The 27,038-nt window shown below is 41.2% G+C and overlaps 1 protein-coding gene across 5 annotated transcripts in view; it reads right to left on the bottom strand.

The window, feature by feature from the left end:
- The window catches only part of ANK2 (ankyrin 2), a 272,410-nt gene that overhangs the window by 137,551 nt on the left and 107,821 nt on the right, over positions 1–27,038 (bottom strand). For all 5 annotated transcript variants that reach the window (XM_067558657.1, XM_067558653.1, XM_067558655.1 and 2 more), the window contains exons 5-8: positions 24,207–24,305; positions 15,213–15,398; positions 12,825–12,923; positions 11,490–11,588 (exon numbers count right to left, since the gene is read on the bottom strand). In XM_067558657.1, coding sequence (XP_067414758.1) covers positions 11,490–11,588; positions 12,825–12,923; positions 15,213–15,398; positions 24,207–24,305 — 483 coding nt within the window. The remainder of the gene's footprint in view (positions 1–11,489; positions 11,589–12,824; positions 12,924–15,212; positions 15,399–24,206; positions 24,306–27,038) is intronic.

Raw genomic sequence — 27,038 nt, 5'->3', positions numbered from 1 at the left:
TTCAAATCTTACAAACCTTTCGCAAACCCCCTTTTATTAATGTCTAGATGAAACAGGCCGAGTAGAATGGAGCTTTCCCCCCAACTCACCCTTGCATCAGTGAAGGATATGCTGAGGCTACATTCTGAGAATGGCAGAGAGGAAACACACCATGTGTGCAAATCCATTATCAAAGAAGAAAATGTATGCAGGCATCTACTCCCCTGCCTCCTTCCCTGCATGGCTTTGAAATTGTGCTGCCTCTCCCTAAATACAGTGTGATGGTCCATGGATGCTCCACTAATCAACCCCAGTGCTTCAGATTGCTTTCGATACAGGGATGAAATGGTAAATGTCCATGCCAGGAAATTTATTCCAGAAAATTTCTAACAAGCAGGAGGAGAGGAAAGAATTTGGGGGAGGGAGGAAAGAAACCAACAAAGAAAAGCCTCTTCTTTCTGAGTCTGAATGACAAGCAAGATCAATAACTTTTTGCTAAACTTGTTGTGACAGCACTGTCTTTGAAATTTTCTCTCCATTGCAGAAAATCATCCTGTCCCAAAACACTTACTCAGGCTGCTCAGTCACTGAACACAGCAGTGTTAGAGAAAGATGTGTTAATGAAACATTTAGAAACGAGATGGCATTCTAGATAATGCTGCTGGTCTGTCCCTGGCCCTTAGAGAGAAAGAGATGGTGAATGCAAAAGAGAAGAAATGATGAAAGAGAATAAAATATCAGTGCTGAATGACAGAAGAAAGAAAATCACATAAGATATACAAAGAAACCCACGTATACATGATTTTAACCTTAACAGACACTAATGCTATATTACCATACATGCACTCAGATGAGCACCCAATGTCTATTCAGTACAGATGTGTAATAATTGGGATGTTTTATTTGGCTTTAAAGTAAGAGAAAACTCTATTGTGACATCAACTGACTTGCTTGATATATGGTTAACCATTGCACCTTATTACCCTAGTTATAATTTGATTGGGGGGGGAGGGGGGGCAGTGATGGATTCAGGAATATACTTTAAAATTATTTAGTTTCTCCCAGCCCTCAATTTTAAATATCACAGAATACAGAACATCTTTTTCAAAACAGAGTTTTGTGACTTGCAGGGTTCAGCTGTAGTCAGGAGCTGAAATCTAAAAGGAAGAATTCTTGCTCTTGTACTCAAGCTGTTAGCTTCCAGAGATTTTTCCAGATCCTGTGAAGTGTTAGGTGTGCCTCAACTCCCACCATGTAGGGCACTGATCCCGCACCATTAAAGTCAATGGAAGGTTTGCCATTAATTTCAATAGATGCAGGATCGATTCCTTAAATGTATTTTGAGGGTGCTCTGCACCTCACAGAATTGGATTACCTGGAATTTTTTTATTTCTCTGAAGTTCCAAGGTATCCAAATCAATTTTGCAACTGCATATATTGAGGTATATTCTGAACTCAGTGCCAGTGGAATTTACACACCTAACTCCATTAGCAGTTTTCTCACTGAGGTGAGAATATATCCCAGTTGGATTCAGGAGAAAATGTGTTTATTTGGTATTGCTCTTCCATGTCTGGCTTTTTCTCAGATTTGTTGCTTGCATACTGACTTCGATGTTGTTCTAGTTTGTAAAATAGTAAAAGAGTAATAATGATTGGTGTGAAGCCTTCAAGAAAGCAGGACAAATCCCCAGAGGGAAGAAAAGGAGAGCAACTCAAACCAAAAAGATGAATAATTTGAAGATATGCTCACAAAATGGTGCTCAATTCCAAATATAAAAACAGGCTCAGTTTTCATGAAAAGAAAAACAGGAACTAAACTGAGCCTTAAAAAGAATAGTTTCTTCTCTTTTATCCAGAAACTAACCCCACTGGAAAAATATTACAAAAAAAATAAAAGCTTGGGATCTATCCTATATCATTCTGCTTCTTATACTGCTCTCATTACTGTAGTATCCGAGCACCTCCCGTATGCATTAAGCAATGTGACTAGCATCCATCATATGTTGCTTTTCTCTCAGTTCTTTCTCTCTCCCCCCCAGAGGGAAAACTGCATGTGCATTTTTCTAATTGTTATTTTATTTTGTTAAAATTTTAACTATCTTTAACTACATTTTGTTCAGAAGTGAGGAGAACTGAACGGGGGAAAGCAAACTGCACTGGAGGAACTGGTATATAGTGCAATTAGGACAAACCAACACTACCACAGTACAATTGAAGTGCCTAGTTTATTTCAGTAACTTCTAACCAAGAAGTAAATTTTAATCAAAATAGACACATTAGTCTATGCTCTAGTATGCTCTAGCACCACCTAGTAAGCTACAATGGTTCTGAACACTTCAAAATGTACTGTGGGAATTTACCTATTATATCTTTCTGACTCATTCACCTATAGTGTACCTGGTACATTGAGAAAAGACATGCAGGGGCTGCTCAAGACAAGAAGCGTGCCATTTTGATACACCATATCTTGGCTGAAACATCATGGCTTTGAAGTAAAGCCAGTAGGTACTCCATCAGCACAGAAGCTCTCATAAAAGGGTTAACAGTAGTCAAGAAACATAATGCAACAGTCTCGATTAAAGTGTTTGTTGTGATGAATTTAAGGCCTATTTTATATACCGTTCTCATAATGGGAGTAACTGAATAACATACATAAATGCCTTTACATCCATGAGCTGTTTGTTTTATCAGTCCCATATTCTAACCACAAACCTTTTGAAACCAAGCCAGTAGGACAGGTTCACTTTCAGAAATGACATCAAGAATCATCACGTCAGTCTAAAAGCCATGAAATTTCAGCACTTCTCTATTCCCTTTTAATTGGCTGTCTAAACTGAAAATGAACTTCAGAGATCCTCTCTCTCCCTCTCTTTCTCTCTGAGATTGCTGCCCATTCTTTAACCTGTAAATGAATTTTAAATCACTTGCATTAGCTTTTCACTGCAGGCTCACTATAATAAACTATTCTGCCATTTCATAGTTATTAAAATGCCTTATTCCAATTCAACAGCAAGACTTGAAACAAGAAATTGAGCCTACAAAGCATTCAGGTAAGGATCATGGGGAGTACACAATTATGTTAAGAGATAGAGCACATTTCATCCCGTATATATGAAGGCTGATGATATTACTTGAACATTATAGGCCAAATTATCACAGGACTCTTCCAAATTGCACTTGCAAAATTCTCATTTGTGTATGGATGAAATCATATTTGTATGTTACATATGGTAGGCACTTATATGCAAAATTATTAATTTTTGCATGGAACAAAAGGTTTGAATATGGAAATTTGGCACAATTTTGAAGACCCCTTTAAAAACTGAAGGACACAGTCTTGCTAGATGTTGAATGCCTTCAGCTCCTAAGATCTCAGCACTAGGAGGCATTCAGCATCTTGCCAGATCATGCTCCAAATGAGGAAGAAGCAATAAGAATAGATGAACTCCTTCAAACAGAAAGATCAGGCTCTCACACAAAGGTCTACAATAGTAAAAAAGAGAAAAGGAAAGTACCAAAAACCTGTGGTAGATAAACAGAATTATATGACAACAAAGGGTCATGCTTTCAGCAGCTGTAAGTCGGACTGGGTCAATGAACTACACTGATTTAAATTAGCTAAAGAACTAACCCAGATTTTTTTCTTTTTTTAAATAATTGTATGTGAAGCATCAGGAGCTCTTTATGCATCTTCCTTGCTAGACAGATAAGGGAAAGCAATACATTTGAACACAGTACATTTTGAAAAAATCATATTATGCGTGTTCCAAAATATCTTACCAGCTTAAATGATTTTGGAAATCAACTAAACCATTAGCATTTATGAAAATGCATACTAGGCTCAATACTACAAATTGATGAGCACTTTTAAAAAAAATGTAATGGGAGTCAACACACTAGCACCTCACAGGATTAGGCCCATTATATAGATACTATATTAAAATACAATCTAACAAAACCATAGCAAAAACGTATTATACATCAAGAGCATGGAGTCTTAAGATTTTCATTTTAGTACATTTGTATAGGTCCTCTTTTATTAATCAGTCCATCCCTTGCAGTATTAAAACTAAGTGCTAATCCAGATTTGTGGAGTAAATATTAGGTGCAGCATTTATAAGGCAACAGACACCATATTTTCATTTATTATTAATTCCGCAACAGATTTAACTCATCACTGTGAAATAATTCAAATTTCTCCTAAATTTACTTTGCGCTAAACAGATTATTCTGTTCTTTGAAAGTTTTATTAAATATTTTGCATTGTCATTTTTTATGCTTTGTGTGGGACAGCTTAATTTGTTAAACTTTATCCTTTCTGGCTGCAAACCAGTTATTTGATTTATTACTGCCAATCCTCATCTCATTAAAAACAATCAATGTAACTTCAGCCTCTAGCTTTAAGCCTTCATTCTCTTGTTGTAATTAAATACACTCTAATGTAATCAGCCATGTATGCTCTTCAAAACACAAACCAAAAGATAAAGAAAAAAAAATTCTTAATTGAGTTTGCCCAACCAATATGACTCTACATATTATACTTAAATAATTGTAGAATTATACCAAAGTATTATTTATGTTATATGTTATCACTGGCTATGAAACTTGTCAGCCTACATATTGGTTTTTTTCCTTTTCCTTTTTCCAAAATTTATTTAAATCCACTAAGATGGTCTTTGGATAAAAATAACAACAACAGTAGTAGTAATGGTGTCAGATAGTCATAGTTTGCCACAATTTTAAAAATGGCAACAGCCACCCAATGAGTTAGTACTGTTACTGTGTTCTGAGATTATACTGGGAGACTGTTTCACAGTCGCATTATAGCAGAAAACAGATCAAACTGCTTGTATAGTGGAGAGAAATTGTGTTGAGATCCCATCACAATGGTTTTTATAATAGGAAATCCATTACACTCCTGTTATAGTGGAAACCCTTTTCTGGTCTATCAAGATGCTCTATGCTTGTGAAAGGAAATGTTGTTATGAATAATGGAATCTCAGTAGGTTCTAAGGAAAGGAACCCAGGAAAGTGTGAATGATGGTATGAAGCTTGTTCATTCTAAATCCCAACTATGTAAGTTCCTCTCACTAGTTTTCTTCAGCTCTGTGGGTTTTTCCTACCTCCTCTTCTCTTCACTATCTCATAACTCTCTGAGACCAGCCTTTCAGTTCTCCTCGCTCCACCTCAGACTCCTTTCTCTTCCACAATGTCCCCCACCTTAAATGGGTTACAGCAAATTTTCTCCCTCATTTAAATTGCTCTGAGTCCACTACCGTCATCACTTCTACCTCCCCACCCCCTAATCTAGATACTGAGTCCCATTTTATCATTTTAACAGGCTTCCCATTCCTGCTATCTTTGATACTAAGTTGCAAGTCCCAGAAGCTGTGATAACCCCTCTCTTACATAAAGGTGACTAAAAGTGGAAGCCCCAGAGCACAGAAAATGTGAATTAAGGAAGTGGCAGGGCTCAGTACAAAGACTGTCACTGTGATGAGCGCCGCACCTTCAGTATCAAAGACAGAGAGCCATTGTTGGGCAGGGGAGCTTTGTTTAATGAGACGAATCCAATATTTAAGGTTTTGGATTCAGTTCAGATGAAGCGGGATTAGTACTATTTATTTGTATTCTGGTTGTGCCCACAGTATGCTAGGTGCTGTCCATTCATACAGAAGGACACTGTCCCTACCCAAATGAGCCTGTAACTGAAATTAGAGTAATTTGATCAGAGTTATGATAGGAGAATTTGCTCATCCATTTTCATTAGAATGTTGTTATAATGTAACATGAATAAAGGAATACCATTAAGATGTCAAAGGCACATGAATAAAATTGTATTAAAACATAAATAAAGTACACAAAAACAAAAAGTCAACAAAACCCCATATTCCTGGTGTTCCCTCCCTCCACCCCACATATTTCAGTGTTCTTTAATGAGAAAAACAGGGAAACTATGCAAACACCCATTCTCCAAAAAATATCACCAGTAGGACTTTTCATGAACCAGAGTTGGTTTTCGCAAATTTCCTGACTTCAAAAAAGGTTGAGAAAAGAAAGTTTAGAAGTTGTTGAAATGTTTTGTATCATCATTTTCAAAACAAAAAATTTGTTTTCCTGTTTGAAATGACTTCATTTACACATTTAAGCTAATCAGATTTTAAAAAAAGTTTTTTAAAAGGCCAAAATCAAAATGAAACATTTCAAAATCATCAAAACAAAATGTTTTCAGACCTGAATTGAAAAACAACTGGTTTTTGTTCATGAAAATTTTCAAGACTTTGACTTTTCATCACAATTTGGGATTTGAACTCCTGACATTTCCCAGGATGGGAATGCCATTTCCCACTCAGCTCTAATCAGTACTTTACTAACAGTACAGTGACATTTCACTACAGTAAATATATCATTTGCATATCTCAATGTCACTATTCCTTTATATCAGTGAAATGCATTTTAATAGAAATATCCTTTCTGATATGCCAAATATTGCCTCCTTTTTAACGCTACAATTACTTCTCCTGTAAATAGTCATTGAATGAAAGCTTATGAAGACTTTTTATACTAAGAAAACTGGAATTAAATGTTGCCACCTGATTGTTCCCTTACCCTCCCAGATCACATACTCCCCCCTTAATCATAAATTTGAATTGCCATGGACTTTTAGACAATGATCAAGTGCCCATCAGATCCAAGGACAACTCTCAATCTGTACAATCATTTCTGAAACCAATATTCATCTATCATTGGATCTTTTCATCATATGATGTTTAGAAGTCATAAGTTCTATCTAAAACTTGTCACCTAAAATTTTAGATGACAAATTGATGTCATTGCACCCATTATTCATGTAAAGTTTGAGATGACACGTTCTGCCTTTTAATGTTCCAGTCACAACATTTTTATGATATAGAGTTTGATCATCTAAAACTTTAGATAACAAATCCATCCAATTTTAAGACAAACATTGTGATCAAAGAGACTGATGATGTTAATTAACAAAAGTATTCCTGTTAGTAAACTTTGAAAGTAGGCTATGTTTTAGATTTTGGAACTACCTGTAAGGGGTTAATTATCCAAATTGCATTTTTTAATAATTTATTTGCTAGAGAAAACTTCAAAATGGTAAGACTCACTACAAAATTCAAAAAGGGATTGTTTTTAAATGAAGGATACAATTTGGTCACAGAGGTCACGGACTCCATGACTTTAAAAGACCCAAGACTTCCATTTCAACCCCAGCTGGCGGGGCTCCGGATGTCAGGCCCCTCCCGTGCAGGGCTTCAGCCCCAGCCCCACATCACAAGGCTCTGGGTTTCATGATTTATGGTTTATTGCCCATGTCCAGCCCATGAATTTTAATAAAAAAAAAACCCATGCCAAATTTTTAACCTTACATTTCTGAGTTATAATTAACCAGCAGATTTACTTACAAATTCTCAGATGATTATAAACTCTAGTAGTAAGTGCTTTAATTGTGGCTAGGATACATTATAGCAGCTATACAAAACTAAGAGGTTTAATCCCTGCTTTTAATAGAAATGCCAGTGCAACTTTAACTATGGAGCTGTGAATACGCATCCATAATTTACTGTTTTTTTGAGAACTAGGGTTTATTTTATTTTATTTAGAAAGAAGGTGAAAGAACTTCCAGAGGGATCAATCCTAGAGAACGTTTCCAAATATAAAAAGCTCTAATGAGAACATTATAATGTGTCTGTTGTGCAGTGTATAGAGTACTTGAGACTCATTTAAAACACATTAAAATATACCTTCATTGTCTTGATGTACGGATTATCAAATGTCACATACTGAAGACAGTTAAAAATAAAAAGAATGATATCAATGAATACTTCCTGGGTCAAAGTGTTGGTTCTAATGTAACAAGGAAATCAAGTATAAAGGTCAGAACTGCAAGAGCACAGATGAATCATCCCAATGTATTTCATTCTGTTGCTCCCCATTTTCACCCTACAATGCTGGAGAAAGATATATTTTCCTCAGGAGAAACAGAAAGGAAAGTATGGACAGAAAAATGTGTTAGTACCAAATGGGAGGAGGCAGAAGAAGCCTCTCCTTTAAAATGCAAACACATGTATGCATGGCATGTGACACACAACCTCTCTCTTCATTACCCTACATTCTCGCAATCATAGCAAAGCACTAGCCATGCGGACAAAGCAAAGGGAAAAGAAAAGGACAACAAGACCATATAAAATGCTGGCATGAGGACATCATCACAGCATAGCAAGACATCAACAGGCAAAATCAAAGCTCTGGAATCTCCCACACCGTCAAGTGCACACAGCTGCCCCCAACAGTGTGTTTTTAGCAGTGAGAATGTAGAAAATTAAAAAAGCAATAAGAAGCTGTTAAGCCTGTGCAAGTCAGAATGTATGTATTCTTTGTGGTATTTTCCAGTTTCCATCCTTGTATCAGTGCTGACAGCTTTGAGCTAATCTAGCATCTGATGAGGGGTGATAAACTGAGACAATGGGTGGTCTCCTAAAATTAGATCCTTTGATAAAACTGTATGTGGTCCTATTCCTCTAGTTTGGTTTAGAACTATGCTTTGCTCTGGCTCCTGGAACTGTACTTTCAGTCCATAGGATATGAACTATAACTCTCAAACAGAATCAGAAGTTTCTTTTATATCTATTTTGGGACAACTTTTCCTACACAGATATCTCAATTTTGAATGCAAAATGTCAGTCTGTAACTTTAATTCAAAACTATAATTGCATGCACAAAATAGGCCATCTGCTTGCAACTGCCTGACTTGTGCATGTACATGAATATTTTGTGTGTGATGCATAATTAGCTGTTTGTGCCTTCATTTGCATATTTTATGCATGTATTTTAGCCACTACTTTTGGATATTGTGATTTAGTGCCCACCTTCACAAAAGGCAGCATTTCCATAAAAGGTGTAGTAAAAAAATCAGGGATGATTATATTTCTCTTCCTTAAAAAACCACAAATTAAATATAAATCATATATTCAATTAAGAGATAATCTCTATAGCCTTCGTAGCATATGAAGCAATAAAAAGCTGAATTAATTAGTTAATAGCCAACGTGAAGCAGAAGGGCTGAGTCAATCTCAAGAGCTGTTTAGTGAGTACTACATGCTAAAAAGCAAGAGAGATTATTAGGATTATACAGGTTTTGAAATGTGCTGTCACTGCCACTTTCTCAGAGTTTCCAATGCTATCACACTGTTGGTAAGATAGATCCAAATCAAATCCTAGTATTCAAACACCCTTTAAACTTTGGGGTAGTGTTGGAAATCCAACCCTGAATCTGAATGCAAATATCCCCTATAATTATAATGGGGCAAAATAAAACCACAGTCCAAACAGCCTAACTGCTGTGGTTTCAAAACCTAGAGTCACGTATGAATATTGTGGTTTAAACCAGTTTTTAGTTCGAGTGACTAAGATTAATAACTAAGTAGATCAAGGTTTTAAAATTTGAGCAGCTCTTTAAGAACAGGTCAATTGTTTCAGGGAGTGACTTGCGTGAGAAAGGAGTCATCAGTTAAGCACAAGGAGGCACATCTTCAGAGGTGGTTCAAAAAATGCAATTAAAAAAAGAAATCCCGGCACACATGCACACAAACTCCTACGTATGTATGTTAGATTTCAAATGGGTAACGCCAATCAATGAAGGGGCAGAATATAGCCCCAGAAAGGATCAGGAAGGAAATTGTGATTTGCCCTCCGTCTACACTTACCTCCAGGATTCAGTGGCAGTCGACGGAAGTTACGCAAGCTATGCAAAAAACCTGCACAACTCCCATCGACTTCTGGGCTGCTCTTCTGCACGCCGTCTTCACTGCACTGCGCCATTTGCGAAGGTGGTCTTAGTACGTCGGTTTCTGGATCGACTGAGCAGGTCTTCCCTGACCGCTCAGTCGATACTGAGAAATCGATCTGACGGCGGCAACTTTGCCGCCATCAGTGTAGCTGTAGCCTTAGAGTCACAATTACCTCTGTGGCTCCTCCACGGTCTGTGGGAAACTGCAGGTACAGGCCAACAATAAATTACTTGCCTCTCCAGTGCTGACTCAGCTCTGCTGGCTAGCATTTTGGGAGCTCAGACAATGCTTCAAACCGTTCATCAGCCTTTCTCACCTACCCCTTGCCCACCTGCATGGGGAGAGAAGTAGTGGCCCCACAGAGGCTGTTCTTCTCTTCTTCCCAGGCAGTGATATACAAAACGGACTAAGAGGATGCCTTGCAGCCCCTAGTTTCTTTTATCGCATCATAACAAAGGGCTGGTTACAATGCTGGCCTTAGGATGAATAACTGTGTATAAATATAAAAGTGTTGTTATAGCCATGTTTATCCCAGGATATCAGAAAGACAAGGTGGATGAGGTAATATCTTTTATAGGACCCCTTTCTGTTGGTTTACATAGAGCTCTTCCTCAGGTCTGGGAAACATACACGAAGTGTCACAGCTAAATACAAGGTGGAACAGAGTGTTAGCATAAGTAGTTAACACATATTTCAAGGGACCATTCAAAGTGAAGTGGCCTGTTAACACCGCTCCAATCATGGTGGGGGAAGGAAGGGAGGGAAGGCAGCTGGGGCGGGGGTTGTTAGTGCGTTATAGATTGTTGCAATAAGCCATAAATCCACTGTCTCTGTTCAATCCATGATTTTTAGTGTCTAGCACTATGAATTTAAGCTCCCAGGCTCTTCTTTTGAAAGTGTGGTGCAGCTTATCTTCGAGGATGAGGACCGAGAGGTCAGATATAGCGTGACTGCTTTGTGAAAAGTGTTTACCCACAGATGATAGGAAAATGATAAAAGACAAAAACACCTTGTGAGAGTCCATTCGAGAGGGTCGAGATTGGTTTCACCCACATAATTACTACTGGAGCATTTTGTGCACTGGATGAGGTACACCACACTTTGTGATAGGCATGTGGAGGACCCATGGATCTTGAAAGATGTGTTGTGTGGGGTGTCAATCATTGTAGCAGTGGAGATATATTTGCAAGTATTTCATGGGTTGTTCTGGCAGGGTCTGGCGCCTCCTTGAGTTGGTGTGTCCTGGTTTGTGGGGAGCTTGCTTTTGATGCTGAGCTTATCTGAAGGCTTGAACTCTATTACCAACTGAAACTCATCCACTAAAAAAAAATCACTTCACCCACCTTGTGTCCTTATAAACATAAAAGAAAGATACTGAATGTGCAAATAACTATACAAAATATTTTTATGGAGTTGCCTTTGAAAATTTGGTCCGACAGTATCAAATAGGGCTTCAGTGTTATTTGTGAGGGGAGAAAGTTCAATATTTTTGGGTTGTGTTCAGCTGAGCATTTTCTCTCATGTGATACGTTATAGCGGCATCTAACTTCTCACTGTCAGAAGAGAAGACAGGAAAGACAAAAACTCTGAAGCGAAGTTTTCCTATCTATGAATGTTGGCATTCCCAGCTTCCAGCTAAAAAAAACCAACCCAAAAAGTGATAATACAATATTCAAGGATAGAAACACTCACCCTGGTTTTGGCATCGATCTGCCCTCCACGATCCAACAAAAGCTTCACCATGTTTGTGTTTCCCCTTTTGGAAGCCACATGCAGTGGGGTGATTCCATTCTACACCATGAAAAGAACAAACAAAAAAGCATGATGGACTTGAAAGTGTATAATGGTGATGCATTTGGATCACAAAAAGAGACACATCAATACAGTATAGAAGATAAACAAGGTTGTTTTTCAGCATCAGAACTAGGCGCACACATCATTTGAGATACAGAGCTTCTGGTGTTTTGGTTTTCTCATGACACATATATCTTTATTTATTTTTAAGTAACAAAGAAGCACATTCACCAGAACATCAAACATCACAACCACACAGTAAGACAAAACATGTATCAGAGCCCAAATTAGTAAATATTCACAACACTTATGTATTTAGATCACTGCAGCATACACAAAACAGACGCAGCATGGTGGTTCAGATAAAAAGGAAGCTCATTAGCATAGAAGTCAGTGTCAAAAACCAGACCTTAATTAGGTTGGAAGATGGTGTTTAATATTTCATTTTCAACAAGGATGCCCTTGCAGAGCACATCAGGTAGAAAACTTTTCAGGGAAAATAAGAGTGTATATTAATGAGGATACCAGTGTCAGCATGAACATGAAATCTTTCTGAAAGGCAGTTCCTCATGAAACAATTCAACAAGGCTCTTGCAATGAAAAATGAAACAAAAAATTTCCTGATCCAGTGTAGATAGCTGTAGCGATGCACACATTAATCAGTTAAGTGATGTCAATTAGAAAATGGACAATATTAACTAGTTCTATGATTGTAGTTTTTCATGCAAAGATGGCTTTCAGTTAATCAGTACCTGTATTCTGTTTTATATAATCACAACATACGTTAATTTATTGATATTTTCACATATAATAATATTCTGGAAAGGTAAATAAACTTATTCTGGTAAATTTTAAAAACTCAGGAAACAAGGTAAAGCCAATGAATAATATATATATTTCTATAGTATGCCTGACTGTGGCAAGGAGTCTTAAATGAGCTGGCACATAATGAGAGTGTTGGCATTCTGGACATCTTCAAGGGTACCTGTTCCTTTCTAATTGGGAATAATGATTTGTTCACAAGGATAAGATAAGGATAAGATCACAAGGAATGTACTGAGTTGCCTTGAATCATTCTTTAGAAATTTATACAAAAAAGCATCTTTGGGCACATACTGATATTTCCTCAGCACTTCACTTTCCACTCTGCTTTTGATCGGGAATTTTAAGCAAAGATATGCTCCCACAGCCACTGACCATCCCATCTGAGAGGAGAAAATAATTCATCCATACCCTGGCTGTGAAGTCCACTGCAGCTCCTCGGTTGAGCAGAAGTGTCGCCACATTAACATTTCCATAGTGTGCAGCTATGTGCAAAGGTGTGAAACCGCTCTACAAAAGGAAACAGTCCTAGTTAGGGAATGAATTTCTTCAGTGCTATATGATCTGCCTCCTCAGAGAACTTGTGATTTTAACAGCTTTTGGCAAACAAATGGTTTATGTTACTCTAACCAAGTGCACTTAGCATAAGGTCTTGAATGGAGAATGAATGCAGTTTTTCCCTACTGAGGATTAACAAAAGCCCTTTTTTCCCATTCAGTTCTTGGACATTTGTGTAATTTGCTATTTCTTGTGAATCTATGTTGCTAGCCAGAAATAGCTGGCTAGACATTGTCAGAGAAAACATTCCAACAAGTGTTTTTCTCCTCCTTATCACAATATTGAAGCAGAGCAGAGCTTTCAACCTGTCATGTTTTGTTGATGGACTCATACTTTGCTGATCTTCTCTTAGCATGCTAAATTTCAGCATGAGAATTCCTTTTTTTTTCCCTGGGAAAGCAACAATTGTTCATATTATACTGCATATATCTTCAAGGAGCTTCAACATTCTTTACTTAATAGACAATAGAGTTTAATGACCATAACATTCAACATTTACGTATAACCCTATATCCTGACGGATCCCAAAGCACTTCCCAAACCATATAGTGACCAAAAAAACCCAACCAAAGAAGCTCACTAAAATGTAGCCACAATGTAAGGGCCTAGAATGTGACTATTGCCTCTGCTATAGGGCACAGAATGCTGCACAAGAGTATTGGACGCAGTGATTTATTTGAAACACTGATGATGAACAAGCGTCTAGTCATACAAAAAGTTCCATGAAATATTTAATGTTCATGTGAAGCAGATCAAATCTTAATTTTTTAAGCTCTCCTCTCAAAGGTCTTAATGTTGCATATATTATATCCTTACATCAGTAGTGCTGATTATGGAAGGAGCAATGAAACGTTTTCTGTTTCTGAACATACTGTACTGTAAACCAGATTCCATATTTTTAGCATGAGGACCAGCATTTTAAATTGTTCATACATTAGCAATTCATACTCAGATAGTACACACTGGAAACAGCTTTTTTTCAAAAAGACTTTGTTCCCAAAAGCATTCAGCTTGTTATTTTAGTTTAATTCAATTTACTTCAATGTCAGCCCCAAGATGAACAGGGCCTAGGTAGAATTAAACGCTCACTAAATTCATGATCTTGTTGCTAGAGTTAGGCTACTAAGAAAATACTCACTAACTCAGGACGCTTTCACACACATATCATCCAAAATCCATCTCCCTTTAAATGGTTTAATTATCCACCTTTTGGTGGATCCACCTTTTGGTGCATGAGGAATATCCCCTTAACTGGTTTAGATCTCTTCAATGGATTCAAAACTCTTTGGGACAAGTGACACCTGTGCAATTGCAGTAAAGTTAATAGGGTGCCATGGATGTAATAGAAGACTGAATCTTTATTGTCTTAACATTTGATTTTTGCCATGATTTTGGATTAGTCTGACACCCTGATAATTTTCATTTAGTTTTGACTAGTGAATGTTTTTGCATAATTAATTTTACTGAGTTCAAAAATATATCCATCCACCAACTCCTGTCTCTAGCCCTCAAACTCTTTTGGCCACATGTGAAGATGCAAAAGCTAAAGGAAATTATAAGACAAAGGGAAAACAAAAACAGGGTTACTACTTTACAAATACTGCTGTCTCTGGCATGTCTTAAAAAAAGTTCCTTAAGCTTCATGTTTAGTGCTATATAATATAGAAAAGAAATACTATAACATAAGGAAGAGCAGTAACCACTAATTAACAGAAAAAGTTAATTAAAAAATCGTTGATCTCGATACCTCAGTTGTTCTATTCACCATCATCTGATGCAGCATGATTTGGAAAAAAGAGGAAAAATATTACAGATCATCCAGGAAAAGGAGAACTAAGTTGCTTGTTGAAATGAGTTATGTTGTTATTATGGGAAAAGCCACTCAAGCATACATTAAACATTAAATAGAAGCCAGGCATGTATGGGCCACAAACCAATATCCTATTTAATGGAGAGAACCAGTAATTCTGTTTCCATTCTTGTTTCTTCTTGATCATAAGTAATGAAAGAAAACAGATTTTTAAAAGGTTTACATGATGTGTCAAAAAGTACATAGCCCATATTGATTGTGGCCTTGCAGCTGTGCACTGTAAAATTAGATATTTTATTGGTGATACTGGTTTTAGCAACTTATTTACCACAGAAGTTATTTTCAATTATTATTTTAAAATTATGGAATTAATGCCCCTTTCCCAGAGGCACATAGTCACATGACTACCCTAGTGCTCCATGCCTTTTTACCTTGGACTGAACATCAGCATTGTGGTCATTTTGGAGCAGGAGTGCTGCTGATTTTGTGTCATCTTTCCTGGCAGCAATGTGCAACGCTGGCAGTCTTACTTTCCCCTTAGTGTCATTCTCCAGGAGTATGGCCACTGCCTGATTGTGTCCCTGCTGCAGTGCAACAGCTAGCGGAGTGAAGCCATCCTGATAGAGTGGAAAACAAAACACACACCATAAGGAGAAGGGCACATACTATCAATCCCATAAGTACTGTACACACACAGGCTTATGTTAAATGCATACAGCAGTCATTCTCAGCCTGCGGGTTGTGACCCTGAACATAAAGCTTTGTGATTCCCGTGCCATTGACAGTTGCTAGCCATTATCTCAGACAGGTCTTCAAACATCCATGACGCGCACTTAGTCACTTCAAACTGGTCCTTTTCCAATGTCAAGTACATCCCCCATAGGCCATTGCAATGATTCCTATTGTATCTCCTTTAATGCTTACCATATTTAAAAGCACCATGCAACACATGATTCTGGGGATATTCTTGCGAGAACTGATTACAAATGGTCAGTTGTTGGTATTGATATGAATACAATGGAGAGCCCCTGTTAGGGTGCATGTCACAATATACCATTTCTTGGTAGAGAGAGGTGTCTCATGTTTTCGCATTTGCAGATACATTTGTTGTCGCTCCTTCTAATTCTCCCAAATTACATACTGCGTGTGTGATTTATTAAGATAGCCAGGTGTCATTTACTAATTGACTCTCTGCCTAAGCAGCAAAGCATCACAATAGTTGTGCTTTCTGGAAACAAAATTTCAGAAATAATTTTTTTTTCTTTCAAGTACTTTTCTAGTTTTACTTTGCATTCAGTTCAAAATGGAAATGTTCAATCTCTAAAATGTGTCCTGTTCTACTGATGCTTAAACGTAATCAAGTTTGTCTATTACAAATATTGCTGCTGCAGTCATTCCTACCCTTGAAAATAATTTGGCTTCATTACATAAGCAAGCAGAGATAGAAGAAGAGGTATCCAGCAGAATGTGGAACTTTAAGTTTCTTTTCTAGAACAGGTAATATATCATTTTTAAAGGCATCCAGCCTTGGCCAAACTTTGCTCCCATTGACTTCAATCGTAAAACTCCATCGTCTTCAATGATAAACTCCCATTAACATCAGTGGGAACAGATTTAGGCTAATGCTGAGTGATTTTGAAAATCCCACCCTTTGGAATACCCTAAAGGCAGATTGGGGCCAAGGATGGATGAGGGGATAAGAAGGAAGATAGATGAGGATGAAGTGCAAACAGAAAGACCTGGAGAACAGGGTGTTATCATGCTCAGGTGAGAAGGTTCAGCTAGAGTGTTATTTATAGTCAGAAAGAGGGAAGGAAGCAGATTGACAGATATGGGAGAAACAGCAATGGGTGACGAAAGAGAAGAATTCGGTTAGGTTAGGAGCAGGGAAAGAGAAAGATGGAATAGTGAGAAAGGGGAATGTAGAAGGTGGAAAAGACTTGAAAGTGTTCAGATAAACATCCCAATTTTTGAGGTGCTGCCCAGATTCACCAAACCAGGCTTGCCCCTTGCTAATCTAATACCTTTCACTCCTTTTTGTGTAGAATGATGGGTAGACTTGTAACAGCTACACTGTTTTAGCTGCCTGCTCTTAAGAGATTACATTCTGTAATGGGAATTAAAATGGGAGGACAGCTGAAGAAACAGCTGAACCGAAAGGTAATTCTAAGATTGGGGCTACATTAGGTAGTGAGATGGTTTAGCGCATGAGCCTTTCCCCTCTGGAAACTTGAGAGCAAATCCTGGATTAGGAGGACACATCTGAAACTGAGTTGGGTGGTCTCATCCTTGTTCCTACTTATTTATATAAAAAACATTGCACATTTCAGCTTTACTGGCTGAGTCTACTCAAGCAAGCCTCAGGATTGGAAGAACAGAAATTTCAGGATAGCGATTTTTTTATTTTAATCCAAGTTTAACATCAAGTAGCTAGAAAGCACGTAACTACTAAAAAAAGAGAAATTAATGTCTACATGAAGGGTTGGAAACTGACAAGTACCAGAAATTCCAGAAAGTTTGGAAGAAGGGGGTAAATATTCTTAATTATTAAATGAGCACATGTCCTGTTCTGCTGTATAAAACCAGATACCTGATTTTTTTTTTAAACTATAATTTCATGCAGGTCATCACAAAAAGACTTTTGTATTTTTCTATAGTAGTAAAGTACTAATGTCATCTCATATAACTGTTCAAAACCTAGGTGGATAAAAAACAGTCAATCACAAACATATTTTCCTTATCATCAACCAGAACCCATCCTCTGATACAGCTGGTATCCTGAAGTATAGCTGAATCCCCAGGTGACATAGAGCCAACATAGCAGATGTGTCAGAGGAATGGAGGGCTCTGACTAAAACGTTGCTCTGCTCCAGCAGTTCCCACCTATAATAAAATCTTTTAGGCCTGGAGCCAAACTAGTCCTACGTGACCCTGAGGACTGGGGAATAGCAAAGGTGGTATAACAGCTCCATCACCCCTCCTTCAGGGTCTGATCTAAGCACAGCGTGGCTGGTCCTGAGGACTGGATGCCATATCTTTAAAAATATTTATTTGTAAGTGTGTGGCTCCCTCACTGAAACATTTAAAGCTTTAGGGTCAAATTTTGTCCTGGGTTAAGTACACACAGCCCAGTTAAACCATCAGGCTTTAACATAATTGAAGACAATGGGCTAAATGGTTATAACCAACAACAGAATTTGGCACTTTAAATGTATATGTACCTCACTTGCTGATTTGGATTGGGATGGTGTCAAAGTTAGTATCTGGGATCATAAAGTTTAATCAAACCTCATCATGGCCTGGATTCAAATATGGATCCTGAACCTGAAACAAAACTGTGGAAATCCACCCATCTTCCACTGATTCTTCCCTGGCACTTCCCTTCTGTGTTGCTGCTTCTTACAATAAACTCCCTGTCTTGAGGTCCTCATTCAGGGTCCTCTGTTCTGAGACAAAGCATCACATTGCTCTCATTAATACCTGTTGCTGACTGCTTCCCAGTACTCTTCCAAGGGGACTGCCAGGCTCAGACTGCTACTTCCCCCCCCGCCAGAACCAACACACGTGGGAGCAGGAAGAAGTGGACTAGCTTTTTCTGCTGGAACGACATATCTGGGAAACCCTTACTTGGGTTTGACCTCAGCATGACTTCACCCTCCAAACCCCAAAAGACGAAATTGGCCTTTGCCAGGTTTAGAATGCAAAAGCCAGAAGATAGTCAGATATAAAACCAGGGATGCAAACCTATCTATGAATTCCAGGGATATTTCGGTCCACAGCTGAATTCAGGCCAATCTCTAGATTAATTGTAACTGTACTAGCCTCCAGATCAACTAAGGTAATGAATTTACAGCAAACCCAATCACAAAAAATACAAAGCAATTCAGTGGCGGACTAAAAGCAGGTCATTAAGAACTTTTAGCTATGCTTAGATCTTGTGAATCCCAAAACTCTGTTGTGGTCTGGAAACATTGTTTCTGTCCAGTTGCCTGGCAATCGCACAGGATTTCATATTTCAGAAAAGCTGCAATGGTAACATGATCTCAATCAATGCAAGTCACAGAAAGGATTATTTTAGGAGCCATCGTCAAGTGATACAGTATCTGCTGAATGAAGCAATAGTAAGGCAGCTGTTAGCACCAGCTAGTTTGGCTATAAAGCAAAGTAAGCAAGCATAAATGCAACACTATTCCAAATCAGTTCATTGGCCAAGGTAACACAGAGTGGGTGAGTTTCCATACTGATTGGAAGAAAGGTAACAAGTGCAAGCAAAAAAAGGAATGGATGAGAAGAAGAATGAAAATGTAGGGGTGTTGGGGGGGGGGGGATTTCCTTTTACTGTTTCACACTGCACAATAGTCCTATATGGAAAAACAATAATAAAGTTTACAGGCTTTACAGAACAACAGCTGTCCACTTAGTTTTCTGAGACAGAAAAGTAGTACTTGATAGCAAGAGAACAATGGGAAATAGAGTGAATATAAAGTTTGTTATATATGAGTTTTGCTCATTGCCTAAAACTTCTCTCATTTACAGAGCTTGGGGGAAAGAATTAATGGTTCCATGGTCCTATTTCTATATTCTTAGTGGCAGATTCTGATCTCAGCTGCACTGGTGTCAATCTGCAGTGACTGCACTGAAGTCAGATGAGTTACTTCAGATTTACACCACCATAACTGAGCTCAGAACCTGGCCTTGAGTATCATACTTTTGTGTATTTATGCTTACGATCTGCAGGCAAATATGTGTTATCTGAAGATGAGGCAGCATGCTGCTTGGTGTGTCTGTATCCTCATTAGAGTGTTCTGTTGTATATCTGATTTCCCACTCCCCACTGTCCTTCCCTGAGCAGAGCTAAACACAGGAGAAAATCTTTTTTTCTGTATATTTGCCTGTTTTTCTTGGTTTCTTTTCTGAGAACCCACACAACTCAAGATGACAACATGATGAACTCCTAATACAAAGAGGATTGACTCTAAAAGGTAGGACATGACAGCTGAGGTGCAATGCTATTCTTTGTCAACACAAGGCTTGCTGCGTCTTATGCTTTAAATACATTTTTAAGGCCTGGTCTACACGAGAGATTTGTGTCGACCAAAGTCAGCTTTTTGCACCAAAACAGTGGTGGTGTACACACTGCAATCCCCTCCCCCCACTGACCCAACTCACGATTTTGCAACAAAATAGAACCACCTTGACGAGTGGCGTAGAGCTTTTTGCACCAAACATTTAGCAACGAAGCATCAATATAGACACCATGCTTGGTTCTGTTGCGGTAAATGGCATCCAGGAAGTGTCCCACAATGCCCATCCTGACTGCTCTGGCCATCAGTTTGAACTCTGCTGCCCTGTAGCCACCCACCCCTCCCCCTCTTTAAAGTCCCAGGAATTTGTGAAATTCCACTTCCTGCTTGGTCAGTGTGGAGAGCTCACATCGCCTCTTTTAGCTGATCATGGCAGCTCCATGCACCAAGTGCTCTTCCACTTGGAGCACACCAGAGCTTCTGGATCCGATCAGCATTTGGGGAGAGTCCTGTGCAGCCCCAGCTCTGCTCCAGCCGAAGGAATTATGACACATACAGTCACATTTCTCATTTAATGGTGGAGAAGGGCTACGAATGGGACATGCTGCAGTGCTGTGTGAAAAATCAAGGAGCTAGGGAGTCAAAAGGCTAAGGAGTCAAATCATCGCTCTGGTGCAGAGACAAAGACCTGCCACATCTATAAGGAGCTGAAAGCCATCCTCAGCTGTGACCCCACGTCCACCGCTAAGAGACCCGTGGATAACTCAGCAGGCCTGGAGACAGTGGACGCCAGACTCAATCCCAACAAAGAAGTCGTGGATGAGCAGTTCGAGTTGGAGGATGATGTGGAGCAGGGGACTGGGTCATTTGTGACATGTTGAGCCAGGACCTCTTCTCGACTCAGGAGGATTCAAGCCAGTCTCAGCCCTTCAGCTCTGGTATGCAGGATGCAGGAGAGGGAAGTACGGGTAAGTGATCGTTTTGAGCTGATGCTGCTCCGTTACAAGAGGTACAGCTGTCCTTTGCTTTTTTGCATTATACAGCTGATTGAAGGGATAGAAATGCACAAGAGTAGCTGTGTTTGCATGTGCTTCCCATTCTCCTGTTCAGCTAGGCAGTGCAGTGGAAAAGTGTGTTAATGCACACCGAGATTCCAGGGGAATCCTTGAGAAAGATCGCTAGGAAACTTTACTGGAGGTACTTGCCAATCCTCTGCCAAAGGTTCCTTGGCAGAACTGCTTTCTTCTTTTCCCCACTGTAGGAAACTTTCCCATGCCAATCGGCAATCACTTGTGCAGAGACCAAAGTGGCACACAGACAAGCAACATAGGGACCCAGTTTGAAGCTGTTCACATGGAAGAGATGAATCCTAGCATTCCTGCTTACTGTCAGGAGTGAGATATCGGCTTCTATGGCCCTCGCTTGTGGAAAATGGTGGCACAATTGCATTTTGTCCCTATGTACCTGCATCAATACCCCAAACAACCACCCAGAACCTTTTCCCTAGCTTGAGAACCTCCTCCTCCCAGGCACAACTCACCATGCTTTGGGCATTTGCTGAGCTGTGTGCTTGCCAGGAGTGCATGATAAATGCCATGGACAAGCAAAGGAGCTGCTAAAATCATTAATAACATTGCAGACTGAATTCATGTGTGCTCGTCCCCACTTGTAGTCAATACAGAACTGCTTTCCAGGCCCTCCCCAAACTCCACCCACACATTCCTACCAAACTCCCAGTCCGTCTCAGTACCCAGTTCACTCCATCCCTTCGGACAGCTTCCAGATTAACACCTGCTGTCACAGCTCACACTGCCCCTCTCTGCTTTCTCCTCTCCAGCCCAGCTTTTTGTGTGTCTTGTGAATAATTTTTATTTAATAAAGACATTCTGTGAAGAATAAGCTATCTTTATTTGTTTCTTGCTCATGGTGATTGCAGCTCACATTGATACACAATGCAAGCTGGATAGCAGTCATAGCATGGCATAGCACTGTTTACAAAGACACCTTATTGTTGCTCATTGTCAAAATGGCTCCTCAAAGCCTCCCTGATTCGAATGCCCTCTTCCCCCCCATTGTGCACCTCAAGTAGCCCTGACATCTGCTTTTTCATAGTCAGCCACAAGGCGATCCGCTTCTGTGCTCTAGCCGGGGGAAGCTGTTCACCCTTAGCTTCACAAATATTATGGAGCATACAGCAAGTGGCTATCATCATGGGAATATTTTCCTCATTTAGGTCAAACCTGCCATAAAGGCATCGCCAGCGAGCTTTTAATCTGCCATACGCACATTCAACAGTCATTCAGCACCTGCTCAACCTGCTATTGAAGCGCTCCTTGCTGCTATCCAGGTAGCCCGTATGAGGCTTCATGAGCCATGGTGGTAAGGGGTAGGCTGGGTCTCCCAGGATCACTATGGGTATTTCAACATCCCCCATTGGAAACTTTTGGTCTGGAAAGAAAGTCCCTGTTTGCAGCTTTCTGTATGGGCCAGTGTTCCTGAAGATGCGTGCGTCATGCACCTTCCTTGACCAACTTGCATTGATATCAGTGAAACGCCCACAATGATCCACAAGCACCTGCAGTACCATAGAGAAGTACCCCTTTCTATTGATGTACTCTGTTGCATGATGGTCTGGGGCCAAAATTGGGATATCTATCGCCCTGCCACAGTTATGGAATTCCATTGCTGTGAAACTTTTTCATGCATATTTCCAAGACTAACAGTCCTTCGCAGCAGAATGCGATTAATGGCCTTGCACACTTGGAGCTGTGTTATCGCAACAGTGGACTTCCCAACTCCAAACTGATTAGTGACCAACTAGTAACAGTCTGGAGTTGCCAGCTTCCACATTGCGATCGCCACACACTTCACCGAGAGGGCAGCTCTCATTCTGGTGTCCTTCCACCACAGGACAGGGGCAATCTCCACACCAAGTTCCATGAAGGTGGTTTTGTGCATTCGAAAGTTCTGCTGATGTGACTCCACCACTCAGTGCTTGTTTCACGCATCCAAAAGCAGCGCTGCACCGTGTGCAGATGCTCTGTGAATGCAAACTGAATCCAGTGTGGTTTGTTTGCAGGGCACATAGCAGAGTAGGCACCTCGGATTCCTGTTGTAATTGGGATCTCATGATACGCTGCATGACCAGCTGCGATGTGTTCCGAACACTGACAACCACAGTGGAGAGTAGGGCAGGATCCATCCTTTCAGATAGAGATGGCAGGTTCTCAGGAAACTGAGGGCATTGAAAATGCCACAAAACACAGTCAGAAACCCATGGAATCATGGGATGTAAATCATTGTATCATGGGATGTTAAGCCCACACCCATAATACACTGTGATCCTCTCTGCCTTCCCACAACTCCTGGTGGCACAAGGTGGCAAGCTGCACAGTGGGATAGCTGCCCACACTGCACTGCTCTCACTGTTGATGCTAGAGCACCAACTGTGGATATGGTTCGGCAACACGAGTGCTCTGTGGACAAGCACAAGTGTTGTAATTACAGCGCTTTTGGATCATCGCTGTAACTTGCGTCAACAAAACTTTCTAGTGTACACAAGGCCTAAGATTTGCCTAATCCTAGGACTTGTCTCATAGTCCTAGTTCTAGAACACACAAAATGTTCCACACATTTTGCTCTAGCTTAGAAAGGGACTGAATCAGTTCTAGATCACTCCGTCCCATGGAAAAAAACCCGTTACAGAGGATAGTGGAAGGAAAACTTTGCAAAGTTCCCCTTGTTGACTCTAACCTAGATCACACCAAGTGGTTGTTAGGGCAGGCAAAGTATGCATGCATTTTTGCCTAGGTGAAGAGGATGGGCATCTCATGGAATCTGCAGGAGGCACAAGGTTTCACCAAAACTCTTGTACTTCTGCACTTATCCTGGGACCCACTTTCAAACCAACTCTCTGACAGTGTTCAGAACACTGACAACAATAGTGGAGAGCAATGCTGCCACGACGTCCTCTCCTATATGCTGCTCTAGGAACACCCCCACAATGGCTAATTAACTTTTCTGCATATTCCCATGAGGCTGGTGGGGGACAACAATACACCTTATCACCCAATCCATATATTGTTGGTTGAAATCCTGGCCCCACAGAAGTCAGTGGAAATTTTTCTATGGACTTCAATTGGGCAATAATTTTACCCTAGATTCAAAGAGGGTTTTTCATGGTTCCAAGCATGGAGAGGAAGGAACTGTACTGTGAAGACAGCTGATCCTCCTCACCTCTCACACACACAAGAAAAGAGAAAAACACACACACAGGTCACAGGCATGATCTGGTCCAAAGTTTGGAAATATTAGGTTTGAAAATCATGCTCATTCTGAAACCATCTGGGTCATGAGGGGAAGGAAAATAAGAGACACTGTAGAAAAAAGAGTGTACTTTACCTCAGTAGCAGTGCTCTGGTTGGCTCCATTTTCCAGCAGATATTTTACCACATTAATGTGGTTCTCTTGAGCTGCCATGTATAAAGGAGTGAAACCATTCTAGGAAAAAGCACAACAGAAAACATTGTAATGAGCTCTGTATGTAAAGCATGTTAAAGATACCAAGTAGCAAAAATATCTTTTCTGAGAATAGCACTTTTTTTCTATTGAAAATTCAGTATTGATAAATAGAAATAAGGTTGCATTTTCTGCATTAACGGGAATGTCCTGAAGGCTTGGAATGCAGAGTCTATGTCACTTAAAAAGTCAAAAAGCTTCATCCTTAGGACTGCAAAAAACAGATTTTAAGGAACTTTAAAACATTAGAGCATCTGCTGCTTTGCAATGATTTGGAATCGCAACATACTTTCACAGCTGAAATCCTTCAGAATATTTTCCCATACTCTCAGGACAATTTAGTATACATTGGGAATGCTCATTAGTATCATAACTCTTTTGCCCCTCTTATGGAACAGGGAATGTAAAACTAGCAATAAAGTTTTATGAAAGCTGACAAGGAAGCAAGAATGTCCTTTTATTTATTACTTTTTTTAACCAAAGGCACCCCACAGGAGACCATAAAACCCCTGCCTCAAAAGAAGCCAAGCAAAGATGGCAGAGCTTTCAAACACACATAATTTTACAGCATATAGAATAATGTAAACCACCAAACATAAAAAAAACAAACACTGCAGAGCCCTAACTACATCTCAAATAATAGACAGTCCTACTGTATTAGTCCAAGTATAAAATCATCTAGAAATGCCCTAAGGTACTCAAAAGAAATCACGCTGTCTAATAGCATGTCTTTTTTATGGCATTTCCAGTGGGTAGCTAAGAAGGCCACTTAATTATAGGCTGATATACCACAAATACATGAACTGTCTCCACTTGGAAATATCTCAGGGCTTGTCTACATTTAAACGCTACAGCGTACACACTACAAACGGGAGGAATTCTCCTGTTAGCATAAAATCAACCTCCCTGAGAAGCAGTAGCTATGTCAATGAAAAAATTCTTCTGTCAATCTAGCACAGTTTAGATTGGGACTTAGTCCATTTTAATTATGCCACTCAGAGTTGTGGATTTTTCACACCCTTAACTGATGTAGCTAGACTGACCTAATCTGCTAATGTAGATCAGGCTTCAGTATAAACAAAATATACTGCATGTTAATTCAGCATAGTTTCAACATTCTTGAGTGAAAAGCGCAAACATGAGCCTATTTACATGTTTAATGAGGCATTCATCTTATTGTTTTAGGATCATTAAATAGGCCCAACACTTTTGTTTCAAGCTTTGTAAATTACAGTGTAATTTAAGAGGACTGTAGGACGGGCTCTTGCCCGGTTCAGTCCTGGCAGCCCTTCCGCGGGCCCAGGCTCAGAGGAAGGCCACTGCGCCTTCCTACACAACAGGGGATCGTTTGGCTTTTAGTCTTTCGCCCCGGCCCTCAGGCAGGGCGGGCGAGCGAGCGAGGAGTCTTTCGCCCCGGCCCTCAGGCAGGGCGGGCGAGCGAGCGAGGAGTCTTTCGCCCCGGCCCTCAGGCAGGGCGGGCGAGCGAGCGAGGAGTCTTTCGCCCCGGCCCTCAGGCAGGGCGGGCGAGCGAGCGAGGAGTCTTTCGCCCCGGCCCTCAGGCAGGGCGGGCGAGCGAGCGAGGAGTCTTTCGCCCCGGCCCTCAGGCAGGGCGGGCGAGCGAGCGAGGAGTCTTTCGCCCCGGCCCTCAGGCAGGGCGGGCGAGCGAGCGAGGAGTCTTTCGCCCCGGCCCTCAGGCAGGGCGGGCGAGCGAGCGAGGAGTCTTTCGCCCCGGCCCTCAGGCAGGGCGGGCGAGCGAGCGAGGAGTCTTTCACCCCGGCCCTCAGGCAGGGCGGGCGAGCGAGCGAGGAGTCTTTCGCCCCGGCCCTCAGGCAGGGCGGGCGAGCGAGCGAGGAGTCTTTCGCCCCGGCCCTCAGGCAGGGCGGGCGAGCGAGCGAGGAGTCTTTCGCCCCGGCCCTCAGGCAGGGCGGGCGAGCGAGCGAGGAGTCTTTCGCCCCGGCCCTCAGGCAGGGCGGGCGAGCGAGCGAGGAGTCTTTCGCCCCGGCCCTCAGGCAGGGCGGGCGAGCGAGGAGTCTTTCGCCCCGGCCCTCAAGCAGGGCGGGCGAGCAAGGAGCAGTAGCTCGAGTTTAGCGGGCGGCAGAGGCTAATTCCCTTTTGGGGATTGGCAAGGATCAGGGGGGAGGGGAGGGGGACGCAGGCCCACCCAACTCCACTGCGTCCCAGCCCAGGGCCCTAGCAGTGGCACGGGTGTTGCCACTCAGTCGGCGGGGCTCCTGCCGCAACACGCCGACTGGGCGTCACCCCTCGTACAGCCACGCCTCTGGCTGCCCCTGGGCTCCTTCCTCCCCTGGTTCCCCGGTACCTATGTCCGTCGGGTCCTCTGTGTCGTCGGGGTACACCGCACGGGGTAGGCCAGTCAGTCCTTCGGCGTCCACGGGGGGTAGGTTTGGAAGCTCCTCAGCGAGGGGCAGCTCCTCCAGGTCGCTGGGCTGGGGGTACGGTCCAGCCTCCGGCAACTCCTCCAGGTCGGATCCTGTCTCCAGGGGTTGGGCGTCTGGCAGCTCGTCCAGGTCCGGACCAGCTTCTGGACGGAACTCCCAGCTCTCTGGTTCAGCCGGCTCGTCCCAGCCGCTGCGGGCCTGAGGCTGGGCCCTGCGCCTCGGGCCTGGAGACCTCGGCCAGTCCAGAGGGCCCGGAGGCCCAACCCAGGCCTTAGAGGCGGGTCGCCGGGGCCGCAAGGCCGGGAGGGGGTTACCT

Source organism: Emydura macquarii, unplaced genomic scaffold, assembly GCF_026122565.2.
Source record: "Emydura macquarii macquarii isolate MOO-44397 ecotype Brisbane River unplaced genomic scaffold, CSIRO-AGI_Emac_v2 contig_2171, whole genome shotgun sequence".
In the NCBI taxonomy this organism is placed as follows: domain Eukaryota; kingdom Metazoa; phylum Chordata; order Testudines; family Chelidae; genus Emydura; species Emydura macquarii.
This window is presented reverse-complemented; position numbering and strand designations above follow the sequence as displayed.